This window comes from Chelonia mydas, chromosome 1 (genome assembly GCF_015237465.2).
Source record: "Chelonia mydas isolate rCheMyd1 chromosome 1, rCheMyd1.pri.v2, whole genome shotgun sequence".
Lineage (NCBI taxonomy): Eukaryota > Metazoa > Chordata > Testudines > Cheloniidae > Chelonia > Chelonia mydas.
In genome coordinates, this window is record NC_057849.1 from 261,752,476 (window position 1) to 261,772,250 (window position 19,775).

The window sequence follows — 19,775 nt, forward strand, 5'->3', positions numbered from 1 at the left end:
ACTATCTAAACTAGGGCTTTTGCTGGTATAGAAAAGTTGTAAAAGCATCACAACCATAACTGGCATTGCTATACTGGCAAAAGTTTCTAGTGAAACCCTGCTTTACTCTTAGCAAGTAACTCCCTTTTTAGTAGTAACCGAGGAAATAAATGCAAACCTGCCTGAGCACCCCAGCTACGTGCTAAGTTTGTCTTGTAAATCAGTCAACAATAGGGCGTGGGATTGGGAACATTCATCTGACCTAGAACCATTATTGTGTGGGAAGTCCCAAACAGTCAAAATGAAAGTGAAATCTGCTGTGTTGTGGCAAAGATTATCAGCATAAGTACATAGCTTCAGAGGAGGACAGGCTCGAGTTTTGCTCTCACACTCTATCTGAGACAGGGCTGTTGAACCGTACTAAAGAGGATAAACTGAACAAGACTTCAAGTGCTTCCTCTTGCTGGTGTTTCTTTTCGGGTTCAGCAATCAGCACAATGGTGGTCCTCATGTAAGTACCCTTCTGGTGGGCTGGGAGCAATGTCACTTTGAGATTATACTGTGCATGCAAAACACCGAGTCCATTCCTTCCTGAGTCTTTTAAAGGGACACTATCAACTTAAAAACCCTACTTCTGTCCGAATTGTTTACCTATTGCTGTTATATATGGAATGCCTAAAATCAGTCTAATGCAAAGAGATCCGGGAGAAATATATTTATTTTTTCAGTTTGATTCCTTTGGGTATTTGAGAGCATTACGGGTATAGTTCATTTCATCACAGTCAGTTTACTCTGTGAATTTGGCAGTACTCTCTGTTTGGTCAGCTTCCTTTGTTGTTTGCATGAGATTTTTGCCCAGCAAGAGGGGAGAGAAAGCAAAATTTTTAAATGGGAAAAAATGTGACTGAAAAGAATCACAGAAATAGGTAATTGGGCTCCAGAGAGTAGGTGAAGCACCTGAAACTACTTTCCATGCTCTCTTTTTGCAATGGATTAGATTTCCACTTGAGGATGTCAGTTGAATTGATTGAGAAAATAAAAATGTGGTTATTCGCATTTGTCCTATTAGTATATTACCAAATGTCCCTATCAGTGTTCACATCTCCTCGGCCTGATTTTTCTCTACACTAGGGCAACTCATGAGCAACACCATTGATTTCAGTGGCGTATTATAACCATGAAAAAACAGAGTAACTGAGAGCATAATCAGCCCCCATTATTTTTAGTTTTCATGTTACAAGTGATCGTTAAAGCCCAGATCTACAAAGGGGTTTAATTCTGGGGTTTAGGCACCTAAGTCCCAGTGTTGGATCCACTGTGATCCAGAACCTCCCCCCCACCCCAAATCCTTTAGGCACCTAATCTCATTCCCACCTACTCCCACACCAGCCTTCCTCAGGCTGGTAGCCCCATGCCCGCTCCCACGCCAGCCCTCCGCAGGCTGCCAGCCCAGCACCCGCTCCCACACCAGCCTTCCTCAGGCCGGCAGCCCCATGCCCGCTCCCATGCCAGCCAGTCCCAGGCCTGCAGCCCAGCACCCACTCCCACACCAGCCCTTCTCCGGCCACCAGGCTGGTGTCTGCTCCCACACCAGCCCAACCCAGGCTGCCAGCCTGGCCCCAGCTCCCTGGCCCAGCTCCTGCCCCACCCCATGACAGGCCCAGAACCCCAAGTCAGCCAAGTAGTTTTTTTGTTGCTATGACCACCCTCCCCCCAGTCTCATCCCCCTTTGGCTGGGGCAGGCTGCAGCAAGAAACCAGGGTCTTTTGGGGAGGGTGGCAGTGCATACCAGGTGGAAATCAATTGGGAACTATTAATCTAGTCAACCAAGTACCTGCCCTGTAGTCTCCCCGCCCCCGGCTCTGGCTTTCACCCACTTCTGAGCTGCTTGTGTGGTTGTGTTTGTTACAGTGCACTGGACCCCACTGACAAGCGCAGGAGCACATTCAGGCTTCGCCAGAAGATCTCTAAGCGAAGCACGCGGAAGCAGAAGTGAGGTATTGATGATCTAGGGGTAATGCTGAGAGAACTGGGGCCCCTCACCCCCGAAGAGTGGGTGAGCTGGGCGGGGGGGAGGGAAGGAGGTGCCTACACTGTAGGTGCTAAGCCTTTGTCAATGGCAGAAAGATGGCTTGTGGCCTGTTGGTTAGCAAACAGACCTGCTTACTGGCTGTGAGCACCGTCTGGGAGATGAGGGTTCAGCTCCCTGTCCTGGGCTCTCAGCACAGGGGCTGGAAGCACTGAGGATTCCCAGGAACCAGCTGTGCTGCAGCCACGCCCTGAGCACAGCACAGCACAGCACAGCACAGCCATCCCACCGTGATACACTTAAAACATGGTTTGAGCTTGTGGTTTAGAGGCTTTAACTGTATCCCCTCCCCACGCGATAACCGTCAGGCCCTGGGAGACATGAGACAGCACCTGTCACGCATCGCTCAGTGGTAACAGCCAATGGAGTGGTGATGGCAGGATCCAAAGGGAGTTCAGTGAAGGGGGAGGGATAGCTCAGTGGTTTGAGCATTGGCCTGCTAAACCCAGAATTGTGAGTTCAATCCTTGAGGAGACCATTTAGGGATCGGGGCAAAAATTGGAGATTGGTGCTGCTTTTTAAGCAGGGGGTTGGACTGGATGACCTCCTGCAGTCCCTTCCAACCCTGATACTCTATGATTCAAAGTCCTCATTGCCAGAACCAAATGTCTGAGGGTGGATCTGTTAAACTGAGTGGGGGATACATAGGGGAGGATACCCCACCAAGGGAATACACTCCAGGGACTATGCTTGAGGTTCAGATTTTGTCATGGTTATTTTTAGTAAAAGTCAGGGACAGGCTGCAGGCAGTAAACAAACATTCCCAGAAGCCCTGACCTGTCCCTGACTTTCACTAAAAAGAACTGTGACAAAATGGGGTTGACAGGGGGAGGACTGGAGCCCAAGTGGGGAGGCGGGGATGAGAGCCCGAGCCCCACTGCAGAAGGAGGGGATCCGACACCTGGCCCCCAGTGCCCATGGCAGCTCAGAGCTCCAAAGCCCCCATCAGCCGATAGACCCAGCCTGCCACCCTGGGGCTGGAAGATGTCACGGAGGTCTCTGAAAGTCACAGAATCCGTAACATAATCTTATCCTTAACTATGCTTGAAAAGGCAAATGCTCTCTCTCTGAAGTGTTCAAAGCCAAGCACGGTGTAGGCAGGCCCCCGCTCACTCCCAGTCCCTTGTTGATACCTACATGCAGAGCCAACCAGCAAGACAACCTTGAGCAGGATGACCAGACAGCAAGTATGAAAAATTGGGACGGGGTGGGAATAATAGGAGTCTATATAAAAAAAAGCCCCAAATATCGGGACACTCCCTATGGAATCGGGACATCTGGTCACCCTGTCCTTGAGAGGCTGAGGCAGCGGATCTTGCTGATCCTTTTCCCTGCGTAGGCCTGCTGGGGACTCACCTTTTACCTCGGCTTTTGTTTTCCAGCCTAAACCACAAGCCACAAAAATACAACTGAAAGGAAGCTAAGGAGCTAAGAGAGAAATTGCCAGTGAAGTCTGCCAAGTCAGGCTGAACAAGAGAGACTGCAGGTTGACTCCCATAGCACCTGTCTCCTTGGGGTCTCGGGGCCATAGTCAGATTATTTAGTTCCCTCCATTGAGATTCAGGAGAGAAAGGTAGGCACCTAATTGCCATTTCAGGCAATAGGAATCCCACCTCTTGTGTTGGTTTTCCCATGATTCATGCTTATTTTCACCAGAACTGAAATCAAAAGTGCTTTACCTGGGAGGAGACAGTGCTGCCAATCTAGGCATTTACAGTAAATGACACCAAGGCTTTCACACTATCAAGCTTGGCAATAACTGGCCTAATAACTGACTCCTAGTCCAGCCAAGAAAAGTTTGTATCTGGAAGGTCCCTGACTGAGATCTTTAGGTTGAAGCTAGGCAACGCTCACCCCTCTCCTCCTCACAGTGACCATTTTGCTTAAGAGCTGCTTCTTTTAGTGTTTGTTTGTTTTTTTTCAGATTAACTCCATAATAATGTGTCATGGTTATAACTATTGGCACTGTATCAACTGGATCATGTGAGCATGTTTGTCCAGTGAGGCACTTTCACTTTCCCTCTTGGTGGCTGGGTACCTGGCCAATAGGGCATGAGTTGAATAGGTAGAGAGAATCCATACCCTTTCTCCCATGGAGCCAAATTCCCCCCCCCCCCCTCCTTTGGCTGACCGTCCCTGGAGGACGTCAATTTGGGGAGGGGGCGTGTACACGTGTATAAAAGTCAGAACCTGGCCCATTTGCCTTTACTGCTCTTACAAGTGGCTGGAGGAAGCGTGTTGATTATCTCTAGAGTTCCTGTGCTGATGGTGGGTGTCTCTGCTCGTTTCCTGTTGTCCCCACCCCCAGAAATACAGAAGGAGGAGTTGTGGAACAGTGAAATGGGTGTCAGTTTCTAAAGTGAGGTTATGCTCTGGTATTCCTGGTCCCCTCCCCCACCCCCGTAAGGTCCCATATTGCTGGGCCTTCAAATGAGGCAAAATGGATGTGATGACCTCCAGTTCTTGACAGCATCACTGCGGGGGTGGGCACTGGAAAAACTGAAAATGCCCTAAAGCAGCTTAACTGTGCTGCCCCCTCAGTTCCCTCAGCCTCTGTCTCTAGGATGGCAGCCCTCCAGCAGGGTTACAGTCAGACAAGTGACTTGGCCTCATGTCACAAAGATATGTGTTAGCCCCTCCTGCTGCAGCCCTGTTTGTCCTCCAATGAGCACTGCCCAGCCAGCAGAGCTACGGGAGGGGGCCAAAGCCTCTGGTCTGTCTCCTACATCGTCAGCCAGACTCGTCGTTACTGGTACTGACGAGAGGAAGGCCGAGCACAGGCTGAGCTGCAGATCCCAGGTGGCTTGTGCGGGGCTGGCCAGTAGAACAACCATCTCCTGGCTCGTCACCGGAGCAAATTGGCTGTGGGATTGGTGAGAACAGAACCCTGCGAGGGTATTTCTAGTCACATTTCCAACGGGAGTCCCACTTCACAGGCAGCTGGAATTTTAACCTTTGTACCTGCAGCCCAGTGCTGGGGTCAGGAACTCTTGTTTGCTTCTAGTTTAACGTTTAAATGTTCCCCTGGTTAATTCACAGAATTTGCTCATTTCTTCCCTTGCTTGTTTCCAGAAGAAGTAAAATCCCTATTTGCCACATACAGGAAACTAACAGTGCGTGTAACAGCCCCTCATATAAGCAGTCAGCAGCCTTCGAACTTGGGCTCTTGAGCCCACAGTACAGACCCCATCCCTTCAGCAACCAAACTGCCCCCTTTAGCAATAGAAGCAATAATATGATGGGACTGCCTACAATGGCATGTGGCCCACTGGCAACTGCCAGGAGCAAAAATCTCCAACGGCTGGATATGGGACACTAGCTGGGGACGGCTCTGAGTTATTACAGAGAATTCTTTCCAGTGGGTGGGTGTTGCCCACATGCTCAGGGTCTAACTGATCACCAGATTTGGGGTCGGGGAGGAATTTTCTCCAGGGTCAGATTGGCAGAGACCCTGGGGCTTTTTCACGTTCCTCTGCAGCATGGGGCAGGGGTCACTTGCAGGTTTAAACTAGAGTAAATGGTGGATTCACAGAAACTTGAAGTCTTTAAATTAAAATTTGAGGATTTCACTAACTCAGCCAGAGGTGAGGGGTCTATTACAGGAGTGGCTGGGTGAGTTCTGTGGCCTGCAGTGTGCAGGAGGTCAGACTCAGTGATCACGATGGTCCCTTCTGACCTTAAAGTCTCTGAGCACTAGTAAGCTGTTATCCTCTAGTGGACCAGCCATGTGAAGGAGCTGCACCACTTCCTCAGTCAGTGTGTTACCTGGGCATGGAGGAAGCAGTGGGATTACTGGCATGAACACTGAAACTGGGGGCTCTCCCCATTCATGTCTCACAGCAGGTCTCTGAGGACAGTGAGACCGTGGTCCTGAGGAGCTAGTGTGGAAACTAGAATGGGTCTGTTGCAGCAGAAAACTGGGGCGTGCCGGCTCTATTGGACCATGCTCCTCCTGGCTGGAGGGTCCTTTTTCTTGATGCTGTACGCCCTGATGTGGAATGCTGGAAACATCATCAACCTGCCCCACAAAAGAATCGGCTTCTACAACTTCTGCCTGTGGAACCAGATGGCTGGAGAGCTGCAGTGCCTAGAATTCAAGGACCTGATGGACATGGGGGTTGGCCAGGTTGAGCTAGTGCTGGCAAGGCTCTGTGTATACACTGTCCAGGTCCTCTGTAGCTTCTCCCCCTTTTTAATCATACAGGCCCAATGTGCAAACACCAGAGAGGCCTGGGAAGTGACCCTTGTGGTGCTGGGCCTCTCAGCTGCGCTTCTGGCTGGTGGCCTCAGCTTGTTTCTGCTCCAGACCTGGGTTTGGCTTCACCTCTCTGAACTCAGTGGGGGTTTCATGGCGCTAGCTGGGGCTCAGGCCCTGCTGCTGCTCCAGCTTTTTGCTGCTGCTGTGTACGTCACGAGGTTCAAGGAGGTTCCTGAAAAGGGAAGCTCTTCCCCTGAGAAGCAGGCCTCAGCCTTGCAGGTCTGAAGGCAGAGAGGGAGGAAGATGCAGTGCTAGCTTGTGGGAGCTCACCAATCAAGTTTTTATCATCATCTACTATTCAACCTATATAGCCTGCTCTTGTGTACTGATCTCCAGCTTTGGGCCATGTCATAAATATAAAGGGAAGGGTAACCACCTTTCTGTATACAGTGCTATAAAATCCCTCCTGGCCAGAGGCAAAACCCTTTCACCCATAAAGGCTTAAGAAACTAAGATAACCTCGCTGGCGCCTGATCACAATGACCAATGAGGGGACAAGATACTTTCAAAGCTGGAGAGGGGGGGGAACAAAGGGTTCGTCCATCTGGGTGATGCTGTTGCTGGGAACAGATCAGGAATGCAGTCTTACAACTCCTGTAAATAATCTAGCTACAAATGCGTTAGATTTCAATTTGTTTAATGGCTGGTAAAATAAGCTGTACTGGATGGAATGTATATTCCTCTTTTTGTAATTTAAGGTTTTGCCTAGAGGGATTCTCTAAGTTTTGAATCTGACTACCCCGTAAAGTATTTACCATCCTGATTTTACAGAGGTGATTCTTTTACTTTTTCTTTAATTAAAATTCTTCTTTTAAGAACCTAATTGATTTTTCATTGTTCTTAAGATCCAAGGGTTTGGGTCTGTGTTCACCTGTACAAATTGGTGAGGATTCTTATCAAGCCTTCCCCAGGAAAGGGGGTGTAGGGCTTGGGGGGGATATTTTGGGGGAAGATGTCTCCAAGTGGGCTCTTTCCCTGTTCTTTGTTTAAAACGCTTGGTGGTGGCAGCATACGGTTCAAGAACAAGGCGAAGTTTGTACCTTGGAAAAGTTTTTAACTGAAGCTGGTAAGAATAAGCAGGTCCCCCATGCAGGTCCCCACATCTGTACCCTAAAGTTCAGAGTGGGGAGGAAACCTTAACAGGCCGAAACACTATTCTGTGTCTAAGTTTGTCAGGCAGTTCACAGGGCCGTCCTTAGGATTTATGGGGTCCTATGCAGTATTATTAAACTGGTGCCCCTATGCCCGATGGCAGCCCGGGCTCGCAGCCCGGGCGGAGGAGGGACGTGACAGCAAAGGATACCGAGCCGCCCTGCTTGCCTCCTGGTGGCAGAGAGTCACAGTTCCCCACAGAGACCGCCGTACCCTCTTCCTCACGCAGACTGTGCCGTGCCGGCGCATTCACCTCTGTGAATACAGCCCCTGCCTAAAGAGACTGTAGCGTGCACTGGGTGTGCGGGAGTCAACCCACTCTTACCTGCTGTCATGGGCGGTGGGTCAAGCTGCAGTTTGGGGAGCCTAGCTCCCCACCCCACCTCTTCTGCCTGTGGCCCTGCCAAGACTCCACTCCTGCTCCGCCCCAGGCCCCGCCCCCATTCTGCCCAAGCCCCGCCCTCTTCCCACTCTCTCCCCTCCACCTCCCTGCTCTCCCCCCTTCCAGCCAAATCCCTGAACCCAAATAAAGCAAATGACATTTGAAAAAAATCACTCTTCTGCAATTTCTTTCTAAAGAAAATGGAGCATGTTTTCCACGGCATGCCAGAAGGTGAAGACTGGACATGCAGAAGGTACCTCATGAAAAGCACTAAACTTGGGAATAAAAAAATGTCAGTCACAGGTTTTTTTTGATAAACCCTGAAGTCTGTCAGAGCTTTATCTGCAAAAACTTTGTAGTAAAGGCAAGTCAGCTGTCCTGCTGAATACAACCTTAAATATTATGGAATACGTGAGGCAGCTCTTCTGTATGACATTTTCTTAATCAGTATTTCTAAGCTGATTTTACATTTTAAATGTACTCTTAAGCCATCATTAAGTAATCATTCCAGATTACTACATATTTAACTCACTGAAACAAAGACATTATTTTAAATTAATCAGTCGCAGAGGTTTAGTGTGTTCATAACAATGTTCATTGCTTTTAGACAAAGGGAACACTAATTTATTTTGTGTGATCTCCATAACAATAGACATGTTTATGAAATTTCACCAACTTTAAAAAATATGTTTCCAAAGACTTTAGGCATAACAAAGGATTTTATATCTTACTAAGGTACTGATTTTGCTAGAGGGGTCTCTTAAAACTAGTTCATCAAATAGTCAGAAGTAAAGAAAGGGAAACTCATTGTCCCACTATCTGGCAGGAAAGGGGTGTTGTCCCTTTAAGGGCTCTCTTCAACATGGGGGTGAAGGGAGAAAGGGATGGACAGAAAGGACAGGAAGACTTTGGAAGAAAGTTTTTTGTACTATAGTAATTAAAATTAAAATGTGTATTTTAGATCAGGGTGGTTCTTTGAAGGATTTATTTTAAAAAATATATGTGTGAAGATCCAAGCGTTTAAGTCTACAGTTTCAGTGTTGTGCTAATAGGTCTGGCAGACTGGAAGGCTTTTTCACTTTTAAGTTACTCGATCCCCCTCCAGAGGAAGACTCACCAGGCTCAGCAGCCAGCTGTGGGAGCCTGCAGGAAGGGTCAGAACAGGGATAGGAAGACCCGGAGGTGCCCCAAATTTCCAGGTGCCCTACACAACCGTGTACGCCTAAGGACAGCCCTGGCAGTTCATCTAGGAGACCTTTAGTTCTAATACAGCCAGCTTACGTGTTGCACAGTTTGTGGTACAGAAATGTAAATTTCTGCAGGGTAAAGTGAATTAATGCTTTAAACTGAGTTGGTGTACAGAAGATGACTCTTGCGGCCTGGTCAGTGCCCTTGAGGAAACTGAGTAAGGCAAATATAGGAGGGCCCGTGCTTAGTCATGGTACAATAAAGGCAAGTTGCAAAGAATTCTAAGTAGTGGCTAAGAGATGTAAGACAAACCAGGGCTACCTACCAGAGCCGCTCAACAGAGAAGGGTTACTGTAGCCTTGTGGGTATGCTGGCATATCTATGTTCATTGTAAAGGGGGATGCCTACGTGCTATAAAGGGGGCTTAGGCATGAGATAGCTCAGTGGTTTGAGCATTGGCCTGCTAAACCCAGGGTTGTGAGTTCAATCCTTGAGGGGGCCATTTAGGGATGTGGGGCAAAAATTGGGGATTTGTCCTGCTTTGAATAGGGGGTTGGACTAGATGACCTCCTGAGGTCCCTTCCAATCCTGATATTCTATGATTTAATTACGAGCATGTCACCTACAGCATCAGTACCTGGCCCAAAGGGAGATCAGGAAAGGCTCACAGGTCTTTTCTAGCTCTATTAGGTAATTTCATCTGCTGCGTGCATAATCTGGTCCCTATGCCAGGAGACTGAAAAAGAGAAGGCCAAAACACTGACAGTGGAAAACCTTTTCCAGCACACCCGTGTGCATTCAAACCTGCCCGCAAAATCCTTCAGATGAGTTGCTCATATTTTATATGTTAACATGGCAGAAAATGCAGCTCAGACAGTTGGGAAACAGGTGCTGAGCCCTCCCGGTAGCACAGATTTAGTCTCTACAGACGTGGAGCGGACCTAAGTATCACCACCCGCTACTTGTTCATGGCAAATGAGATAGTGGCATCACCACACAGTTTGTAAGTCCCAGTTGTCCACAGGGAAGAAACGGCCACTGTGGGCCTCTCCCCACAGTCTGGTAGGCTCAGGACAAGGACTGAATAGGGCAGAGCTGGAGCATGGTGGTGGAATGTTGTAGAGCATGTTCGGCTGGTGCCATCTCTGCTCTCTGGTTGAGTAACGCATGTGACTCAAAGCACTCTCTATTCGCACCATTGCAATAATCTTTATATACAATATGCAGACAAATAACTCACTGCTCACTACTATTCCTGCATGAGGTAGGTACACAGCGGGTACTAAGAATTGTGGGTAGATGCAGAAATTATGACTAAAGTGCATTTAAACCAGGCATGGCAGGGGGAGCTTGTGAACAGGTCTGCCCTAGACAATGGAACCGGTTTGCTTCTCTGGCTCGCCGTGTCATCAAGCAGAGACAATGCAAGTCCACTGACAGATCAGGTAAATATGATGCCCACAGGTGAGGTAGGAGACAGCACAGGGTGGCCCATGGTGCAGGCAGAACACGCAGATGCTTGTTTTTAAAAGAGACATTTAATATTTTAATAACCTTTCAAATTTAATATAATACTGATAAAAGGTGCCCCAGTGACAGCCCGGCAGAACTGTTTATTCACAGATCAAGGGTTGCTGCACAGCAAGTCTGGCCCCCCCACCTCCATGTGCCTGCCCTGCCCTGCCCTGCAGAGCCCCACCCCAGAGCTGGAAGGGTGAGTTCAATCTCCATGACTTCTGGGCAGAGACTGACAATCAGGAGGCCACGTAGTATCAGCTGAGGAGCTGGCCCAGGGAGGAGGGGACCCGTGGCTCACAAGGAAGAGGTTATGAAGGGGGGAGTGTTGGGGTAGGTGAGGGACTGACCCAAGGCTCAGACACGCTGGGCAAGGGCTGTACTTGAACCAGACACTGGCCATGCAGCTCAGGGCAGAGCGAGGGCGAGCTCCTCTCAGACATTCTCTCCTGCTCCCTTCTCCTGGGGTCCCATCCACACCACTGCTCCGGGCTCCCTTTGAATTGGGAGGGCATTGGGGGAACCCATACAGCCCCACACTGCTGTATCCCCACCCACTGGAGCCTGCCCCTGGGTCTGCCCCACCCTCCCACTATGGCTCCCTTGGCATTATTTTTGCTCTGCTTAAAAAACCCCCCGTGAGATGTTAGCTAAAAAATATCTCCCTGACATATTTCAAAGCATCATCTTCGTCGTCCTCCGTGTCTGTCCTGCTAGCACAGCCCAAAGCATCTGGCTGAGCGTGGGGCCCGGGGCCTGGCCTGGGCGTGCTGGCCCCGCCACTGCTTGCTGGACTCCACTGAGGCTCCGTCGGCGTTTGCTGGCCTTCCTGCTCCCCTTCGGTTTCAGACGGAACGTTCCCCTCCATTTCCTTGTATTTACAGTGCTGGCGCAGAAACACGTCCATGAAGCAAGAGGAAGAAACACCCATCCCCACTGGCACCAGGCCCCCAGTCAGTGGAAGGCTGATCAACAGCTGCTGCATCCCACCCCACTTAACGGCGGCTTAGGCCGGGCAGCGAAGAACACTGCTCTTCGCCATTGAAGCTGTAGGGGAATTTTGGACAAAGTTACCCAAGCTACAGTTTGGTGAGGACATTGCAGTTAACACGTGTGCACCTTCACAGAGTGTCACGGGGTCTTTAGTGCTCAGGGGGAGGAGGGGGGTTAATCTCCTGAGGAATAACGGATTCTCCATCAGGAACAACTAAGGGCCAGTCCTGCAATCACAGCCACGTGGGCTGACCCATCACTGAAGCCAATGCAAAAGCCAGGGTCTGCCTGCAGCGATCTAACTGCAGGATCAGGGCCACAGGAAGGGGGAGACTCCAGGCAGAGAGCCCGGGGAGCTGCCAACCTAACGAGAGAAAGCTGCTGAGGTGCCATTAACATAGTCTCCTGCAAGGGAGTGTGAATTCAGCACTGTAGCATTTACTCACCCAAGTGAGTGTCTGACAAACTCCTGCATCCCCCTGGCACACCAAACCCAGGTGGCATCTCCCAGCCCCCACAAGGCTGGGAAGGAAAGCACAGCACTTACTCTCCAGACACACAGCACCCCCGCCCCCGCCCCAGGAAGCAGGACTGATTGGCTGGAGGCTGCCTCAGCCACAGCAAGGGTCACTGTGATGCAGGTGTTGGAGGGGGAAAAGGCAGACATGCGGGGGGGGGGGGGGGGGGGGGGGGGGGGGGGGAATTGCAGGATTCCAGAGAAATCTCCCCTCCCCTCAAAATAAATAATTATTGGGAATCATGCTAGTAAATCCCATTAACCAGGTGCCCTCTTTCTGCACCGCCTTCCTGCTGATTACAAGGGTGTCTGTGTAAAGAGGACTTCTCTCCTCACATTTATTTATAGGCATTCCTACAGCCCTCCTCACCACCCTCTCAGCATCTCAAATAGTAACCCTCACAATCCCCTGGCGAGGGGGGGGGTACCATTATCCCCACTTACTGAGCGGTAAACCAAGGCACAGACAGATTAAGTGGCTTGCCCCAGGTCATGCAGGAGTGTGTGACGGAGCATGAAATATCATGCAGACTTCCCAAGTCCCAAGCTTCAACCCCCAGGTCACCTATTCCCTCCTCCTGCCTGACCCATTCACTGTTGTTGCTTACATCACAACGCTTCCAGGGGGGCGTGATGCAACGTTACACATGCCGGATAATGGCATCATTGAAATGGAAGCGGCTGGTTACAAAGGAGAAGGCTTCCATTTAGCCCCCCTACAGTGGTATTTCCCCAAGGGAAGTGGTGGAAGCAGGACATTTTAAATTAGCCTGGGCAAAAGCATCAGGACAGGGACATGTTAGGAAACTGCTGCATTGGCAGGAACATGGACCAGCAGGCCTCAGTGCTCACCTCAGCCAGGACCCCCAATGCTACATCCACCAGCTCCGCTTCGTTCATACAATAGACAGTCACGGTCCTGAGCAGGCCAAGAGGAGATCAGAAGAGAAAACAAAAGCAGGAATCAGATGGGGAACACTGTCATGGGCAGAAATGTGAATGCTGCCCCCATGGAAACACAATCAGCATAGGAAACAGCAGAGGAATGTACTCGTGAGGGAATTCTGCACCACTGCACAATGCAGAATTTGCACAGAAATTAATGGTTTGGGCACAAAATTTCCTTTTCCCCTGACGGAAATGGGCTGCAGAGCTGCTGGATGCCACTAAGGGCGTGCTGGAGCTGGCAGAGTTTGGCTCGCAAATAGAAGACACTGCAGGGGGTGAGGGGAGAGAGCTGGAGGGTTCCTTGCAGCTGCAGTTCCCCGCATGTCCTGAAGGAAGGACAGAGCATGCAGGAAACTCCATACAAGCCCAGGACCCAGCATCATGCTGTTTTTCCTTCTCGATCCCTGGGCTCTGTGGGGAGGGAGTGTGGGTGTCTGGCCCCCCTGCTGGGCTCTCCAGAGAGGGGACAGACAAACAAGAACTGGGTTGTTGTAGGGGTTTCCTTAACTCCCTACTCCTGGAGACATTTTTTTGTGTCTGTATTGTTACAGACAGAGTTGCTGATAGGTATTTTGAAATAAATTATCAAAATAATTGAAACTGACATGATTGCATAGTGTTATTTTGACAAATAAAATATGCAGAATTTTAAAATATTGTGTGCAGAATTTTTAATTTTTTGGGATAGAATTCCTCCAGGACTAAGGAATGCCTGCATAGGAGGTCATTGTAATGTTTGCCTTTGTTTCTGCAAATTCCTGTTTTTCAGTAGCAGGAAGTCAGAAGCTGGAGCCTGATTGTCCTCTCACACCACTTTTACACCAGTATAAATCTGATGATTTGGGTGGAGTTATTCCTGATGTACATCAGCTCAGAGCAGAAATCAGAACCCTTTTGGAACATTCCTTTCTGTATATTTCCATAACCATCATAATCCCTTACACTTCTAAACACAACAGTTATCCCTGCAGGATTGCAAAGCACCGTACTGGCTGGGGGAACAGGGCTCATGTACAAATCCAGAGCAGGGATCGAGTACCAGGAACGCTGCACAAGAGGGAGTGTAGGGAGGGAAGTGAAGAATAACATAGCTCAGAGAGAAGGTAAATACCCAACAAGGGATTCAACCATGGCTCCAGCTTTTGTGAAGAGCGTAATAAGATCTAAGCAAACAGCTCTGTTTTTTCCATCTCTCCTGAGAGACAGCAGCTCTGCCAGCACAGCGCTCCCTGCAGCTCTGACACAGCAAAGAACACCCTGACTGAGCCTCCATCCCCACTTTTGTGTGATACCCTCGCTTCTCCTTGGAGGTTTCCTAGCCAACCAGTGACCAGGCCCAATGGTGCTTTGCACATGGGAGCAAATGCAACTGCAGCCCCAGGTGGCACAGCTGCACAAAGCGCTTACCTTGCCACAGCTGGCTTCTTCGCCCTCTTGAGTCTCACTGCTGACCTAGTCTTTCTTGGCTCCACCTCCCGCACGGCCATCCATGGCGGGAGGACCCTCTTCTTTGCCTTCCACACAGCACTTTCCATCTCTTTGCATCTAAAAAAGGAACTGACACACAGTCAAGACTCAGCCGTTCACACAGTTCAGAATTCACCAATGTGCCTGATTGTCTGGTACTGTCCTATGCACAATCCCCCCGCAAACAGAAGCATTTATTAATCCACAGCTGGTGCATCAAGGAATGTGCACAGGTCCCAGTTAATGTCTTAAAGGGACACTGCCAGAATAAATATATATTTTAAATAGGGCTGTCGATTAATCACAGTTAACTCACATGATTAACTCAAAAAAATTAACTGCAATTAAAAAAATTAATTGCGATCAATCGTACTGTTAAACAATAGAATACTAATTGAAATTTATTAAATATTTTTGAATGTTTTGCTACATTTTCCAATATATTGATTTCTATTACAACAGAATACAAAGTGTACGTGCTCACTTTATATTATTTTTTATTGCAAATATTTGCACCGTAAAAATGATAAACAAAAGAAATAGTATATTTTTCAATTCACCTCATACAAGTACTGTAGTGCAATCTATCGTGAGAGTTTAACTTACAAATGTACATTTTTTGTCTCATAACTGCACTCAAAAACAAAACAATGTCAAACTTTAGAGCCTACAAGTCCACTCAGTCCTACTTTTTGTTCAGCCAGTCACTCAGACAAACAAGTTTGTTTACATTTACGGGAGATAACTGCTGCCTGCTTCTTATTTACAATGTCACCTGAAAGTGAGAACAGGCATTCGCATGGCACTTTTGTAGCTGGTGTTGCAAGGTATTTACGTGCCGGATATGCTAAACATTCATATGCCCCTTCATGCTTCAGCCACCATTCCAGAGGACATACTTCTGTGCTGATGATGCTTGTTAAAAAAAATAATGCATTAAATTTGTGACTGAACTCCTTGGGGGAAAATTATATTTCTCCTGTTCTGTTTTACCTGCATTCTGTCATATATTTCATGTTATAGCAGTCTCAGATGATGACCCAGCACATGTTCATTTTAAGAACACTTTCACTGCAGATTTGACAAAATACAAAGAAGGTACCAATGTGAGATTTCTAAGGATAGCTACAGCACTCGACCCAAGGTTTAAGAATCTGAAGTGCCTTCCAAAATCTAAGAAGGATGAGCTGTGGAGCATGCTTTCAGATGTCTTAAAAGAGTAACACTACAATGCAGAAACTACAGAACCCGAACCACCAAAAAAGAAAATCAACTTCTGCCGGTGGCATCAGACTCAGATAATGAAAATGAACATGCGTTGGTCCGCTCTGCTTCGGATCATTATCAAGCAGAACCCGTCATCAGCATGGATGCATGTCCTCTGCAGTGGTGGCTGAAGCATGAAGGGACCTAAAAATCTTTAGTGCATCTAGCACGTAAATATCTTGCGATGCCGGCTACAACAGTACCACGTTCTCACTTTCAGGTGACATTGTAAACAAGACATATGCAGCATTATCTCCTGCAAATTGTAACCAAACTTGTTTGAGCGATTGGCTGAAGTAGGACTGAGTGGACTTGTAGGCTCTAAAGTTTTACATTGTTTTATTTTTGAATGCAGGTTTTTTTGTACATAATTCAACATTTGTAAGTTCAACTTTCATTATAAAGAGATTGCACTACAGCACTTGTATTAAGTGAATTGAAATTATACTTTTTTTTTTTTACAGTGCAAATATTTGTAATAAAAAATAAATATAAAGTGAGCAGCGTACACTTTGTATTCGGCGTTGTACAGGATCTTCTCACTTAACGTTGTCCCGGTTAACATTGTTATGTTGCTGATCAATTAGAAAACATGCTTGTTTAAAGTTGCGCAATGCTCCCTTATAACGTTGTTTGGCAGCTGCCTGCTTTGCCCACTGCTTGCAGGATTCTCTGGAAGAGCAGCCCCTCCTCGTGGGGATTAGAACGAGGGAGGGGCGGCAGTTTCCCCCTCAGCTCCCCTAAATTCCCTGTAAGGTATGTGGCTCGGCAGCTGCCCAGCAGCAGTTCAGCTGTCTCCCCCCGCCCCCGCACCGTGCTGCTCCTGCTCTACCCTCTGCCTTGGAGCTGCTCTCTGGACCTTCCTGCTTGCTGGGGGAGGGGTGCTGATATCAGGGTGTCCCCCTGCTCCTGTCCCCCCCCAAGCAGAGGACGGGACGGCTCAGGGACAGAAAGGAGGGAGCTTGCTGGAAGCTGTTGCTTCCTGTCTGAACTGGCTGATCTGCTTAAAAGGGCAACGTAGTTGAAGTGGGGTTAGCGTTCTTAAAGGAGCAATGCACGTCTCTCTCTCTCATGCACGCACCCCCCAGCACTTTGGAAATAAAGCACCTGTGCAGCCATGCATGTGCTGTCAGGAGGAGAGCGTGGTGCGCTCCAGCTGGATAGCGTGGGCTCATCCTCATGTTCAGTTTTTGCAGGGAAGTGTTTGCAGCTACTGCCCTGCATCTATTTTCTTTCCTCCCTCCTGCCTCAGTCCATGCTGCCTTGTAGAGTGTGAGGCTACATGAACAAGAGTGTATTAACCCTTGAGGGCTCAGCCGAGTGCTAGTTCATCATTTAGCAGCAAGGCATTCCCTGGGAAATATCCCACCCTCTGACTTCACCACCTCAACCAAGCTTCACAATCATTCATTGCTGTGAACAGTATTAAACTGTCTGTTTAAAATTGTTTAAAACGTATATTGTATATGTATATAATGTCTTTTGTCAGAGAAAAAAAATTTCCCTGGAACCAAACCCTCCCCCACCCATTGGAAATTGGATTCGCTTAACATCATTTCGCAGAAAGTCACATTTGTCAGGAACATAACTACAACCGTAAGTGAGGAGTTACTGTAATTGAAATCAATATATTGAAAATGTAAAAAACATCCAAAATATTTAAATAAATGGTATTCTATTATTAACAGTGGGTTAATTTTTTTAATTTCAAACAAACCTGTCTTCTCTCACCACCTAGGACTGAAAGCATTTTTAGAAGACCTGGTTTATATTTAGCCGTTGCCAGTTACTTATTGCAGTTTCCCTCATCTTGACCAGAAGAACTGGTGTTTAACTGTGCATAAAGAGCAACTAATTTCTAGGGCTCTACCAAATTCACAGTCCATTTTGGTCAATTTCATGGTCAGAAGATTTTAAAAATCGTAAATGTCATGGTTTCAGATATTTAAATCAGAAGCTTCATAGTGTAGGAACCACGGGGGTCCCGACCCAAATGGAGGTCGTGGCGGGGTCTCAAGGCTATTGTTGGGTGTGTGTGTGGGGTGGGGGGGTCACAGTCTTGCCACCCTCACTGCTGTGCTGCTGCTAGCGGTGACACTGCCTTCAGAGCTGGGCTCCCAATGGGCAGCCATGGAGGTACCTGCAGCTTGGGGAGGTTTCCGGACATGGGTCTGACCAGGCCCTGGAAGCGGCCCCTGCAGGGGAAGAGGAAGTCCTGTCCCTCCCAGCTGTCCAGGTCTAGCATCTGGAGACCAGTGTACAGTAAGTGCCCCCAGCCCTGCCCCTCCCTCATAAACTAACCAAATTTCATGGGTGAGATCCGATTTCACGGTCTGTGATGCGTGAATTTGGTAGGGCCCTACTAATTGCTCCTCACCCCGTCACTTAACCAGACAGGTGAAGCGACGAGCCCCAGGCCATGAACCTAATCAGGATCAGAAGCTCCTAAATGCAATTCCTGCACTCAGACCACATTGCCTCCCCTCATCAGATTTTTCCGGTCCCTGGGCACTAATCAATTGTGGCTGTGATTAGGCTCACAACTCTTCCAGGGGAAGATTTATATCTTCTCCCCCGCAAAAATGTTTTCATTCAAAATAATTTCATGAAATATTTTTGTTCACATAAGGGCTTGTTAAAGATGGACTGCTTTACAGGTGTACACATTACTACAGGGAGGAATAAACTAACCCAAACATGGCCTACACTGGGGGGGTTAAGAACCTTATGAGAACAAGGCTTTGGATCCACCTACACCAGCGTTCACCATGTGTTCCTTATACACCCAACAGAGGATGCACCTGTGCCTGGAGTACAAACCCTCCTGCAGCAGCCTGAGCCCCACCCTCTTGGCAAAAACTCCACCAAAGCCTGTTTTAAAAAGTCTGGAATTCAATAGAGCAGGGAGCTGGCTCCTGCTCCCTGCTTTTGTGCCTCGTTTCTGCCTCTTCACTGGGCCCCTGGTTCTGCAAGCAGGCCCCCGGGGTTCCTTGCCCTGTGGCTGTCAGGCCTGGGGATGCTGGACAGAGGAGCAGCGGGCTCAAGGAGATGTTCTGCTTGGACTCTGCTGCTACCGCCTCAGCGGTGGGCGCTACCGCCCGGCCCCCAATGAGCTCTTCGCGCTGGCGGCCTCCGGGGCCTCAAACGGCAGCAGGGATACGGGAAAGGTGCATAAAAAGCTGGAATCTGGGTAACAGCTTTTGCTCGGAGCCTCGCCTGGGCTCGGGAAACGGACACCACTCCCCCCTCGTTAAAGCGCGGCTCTCACCCAGACCTGCCCGAGATCAGCTCTAGCCTCGCGGAGCCAGGTAAGGAGCGACCCGGAGGAAGAGCTGCGAGGATCAGACTGTGCTCGGAAACGTCTCACCCAGCAAAACCCACCAGCATCAGAGAGAGAGAGAGAGAGACGGGGGGGCGGGGAAGGCTGGCAAACGTGCATCACCAGACAGGCTGCCGTGCCCCGTCCCTTTTGCCCCCACAGCTCTGGTGCTGGGAGACAAGCGGCTCCCTGCAGGAACTAACTCACATCCCCCGCACGTCTCCGGACTCCTCCTGCCTCCCTCCCACCCGCTTACCCCCAGGCAGGGCCTCAGGCCAGCGGCGAGCAAAGGGCTGGGCCCCCGGCGCTCACGCCTCCTCTCGTGGCGCGGAGCGGCTGCCTGGGCAAGACCCCGGGGCCTGCCGCTTTTCCAAGCACCGCCCTCCCCGGCTGGAAACCCGCGTTACACGGGGGGGCCCCAGGCCCCGCCTCGCCCTCTCCCCATTGGAGGGCGACTGGAAAACACGAGGGCGTCAGAGGGCGGGGCAGTCGCAACGGCGCCCCCGGGAAATGCGGCGGCGGCGGATCGCCCCTGCCCCGCCGCGCTCTGGGGGGGGTTCGGCGCTGCAGCGCGGGTCAGTCCAGGGGCCTTCAGCCTCGTGCCTAGCCCGGGACCGAGCCGAGCAGACCCCGCCCCTCTCGCTCTGGGGCTAGCGCTGCGCCCGGGTGCCCCACCCACCCACCAGGCAGGGGAAGGGCTTC

At 49.4% G+C, this 19,775-nt stretch overlaps 2 protein-coding genes across 9 annotated transcripts; one reads left to right on the plus strand and one right to left on the minus strand.

The window, feature by feature from the left end:
- The first annotated feature begins 295 nt into the window (after positions 1–295).
- TMEM140 (transmembrane protein 140) lies at positions 296–6,795 on the plus strand. Of its 4 annotated transcripts, none has more exons than XM_037884035.2 (4): positions 296–490; positions 1,891–1,976; positions 3,451–3,641; positions 5,909–6,795. In XM_037884035.2, exon 4 carries the CDS (start codon positions 5,964–5,966, stop codon positions 6,549–6,551), a length of 588 nt encoding a protein of 195 aa, XP_037739963.1. In that variant the 5' UTR covers positions 296–490; positions 1,891–1,976; positions 3,451–3,641; positions 5,909–5,963; the 3' UTR covers positions 6,552–6,795. The 4 variants fall into 4 exon arrangements, with proteins under 4 accessions (XP_037739963.1, XP_037739971.1, XP_037739954.1 ...); XM_037884043.2 differs by having other exon boundaries at positions 3,451–3,554; XM_037884026.2 differs by lacking the exon at positions 3,451–3,641.
- Positions 6,796–10,567: 3,772 nt separating this feature from the next.
- CYREN (cell cycle regulator of NHEJ) lies at positions 10,568–19,500 on the minus strand. 5 transcript variants are annotated; one of them, XM_043545184.1, is made up of 5 exons: positions 19,330–19,484; positions 18,506–18,773; positions 14,429–14,558; positions 12,926–12,992; positions 10,568–11,449 (listed from the first exon to the last, which is right to left on the minus strand). In XM_043545184.1, exons 2-5 carry the CDS (start codon positions 18,522–18,524, stop codon positions 11,210–11,212), a joined length of 456 nt encoding a protein of 151 aa, XP_043401119.1. In that variant the 5' UTR covers positions 18,525–18,773; positions 19,330–19,484; the 3' UTR covers positions 10,568–11,209. The 5 variants fall into 5 exon arrangements, with proteins under 5 accessions (XP_043401119.1, XP_007064085.1, XP_037739990.1 ...); XM_007064023.4 differs by lacking the exon at positions 18,506–18,773 and having other exon boundaries at positions 19,330–19,500; XM_037884062.2 differs by lacking the exon at positions 18,506–18,773 and having other exon boundaries at positions 14,429–14,651; positions 19,330–19,499.
- Between the last annotated feature and the right edge of the window lie 275 nt (positions 19,501–19,775).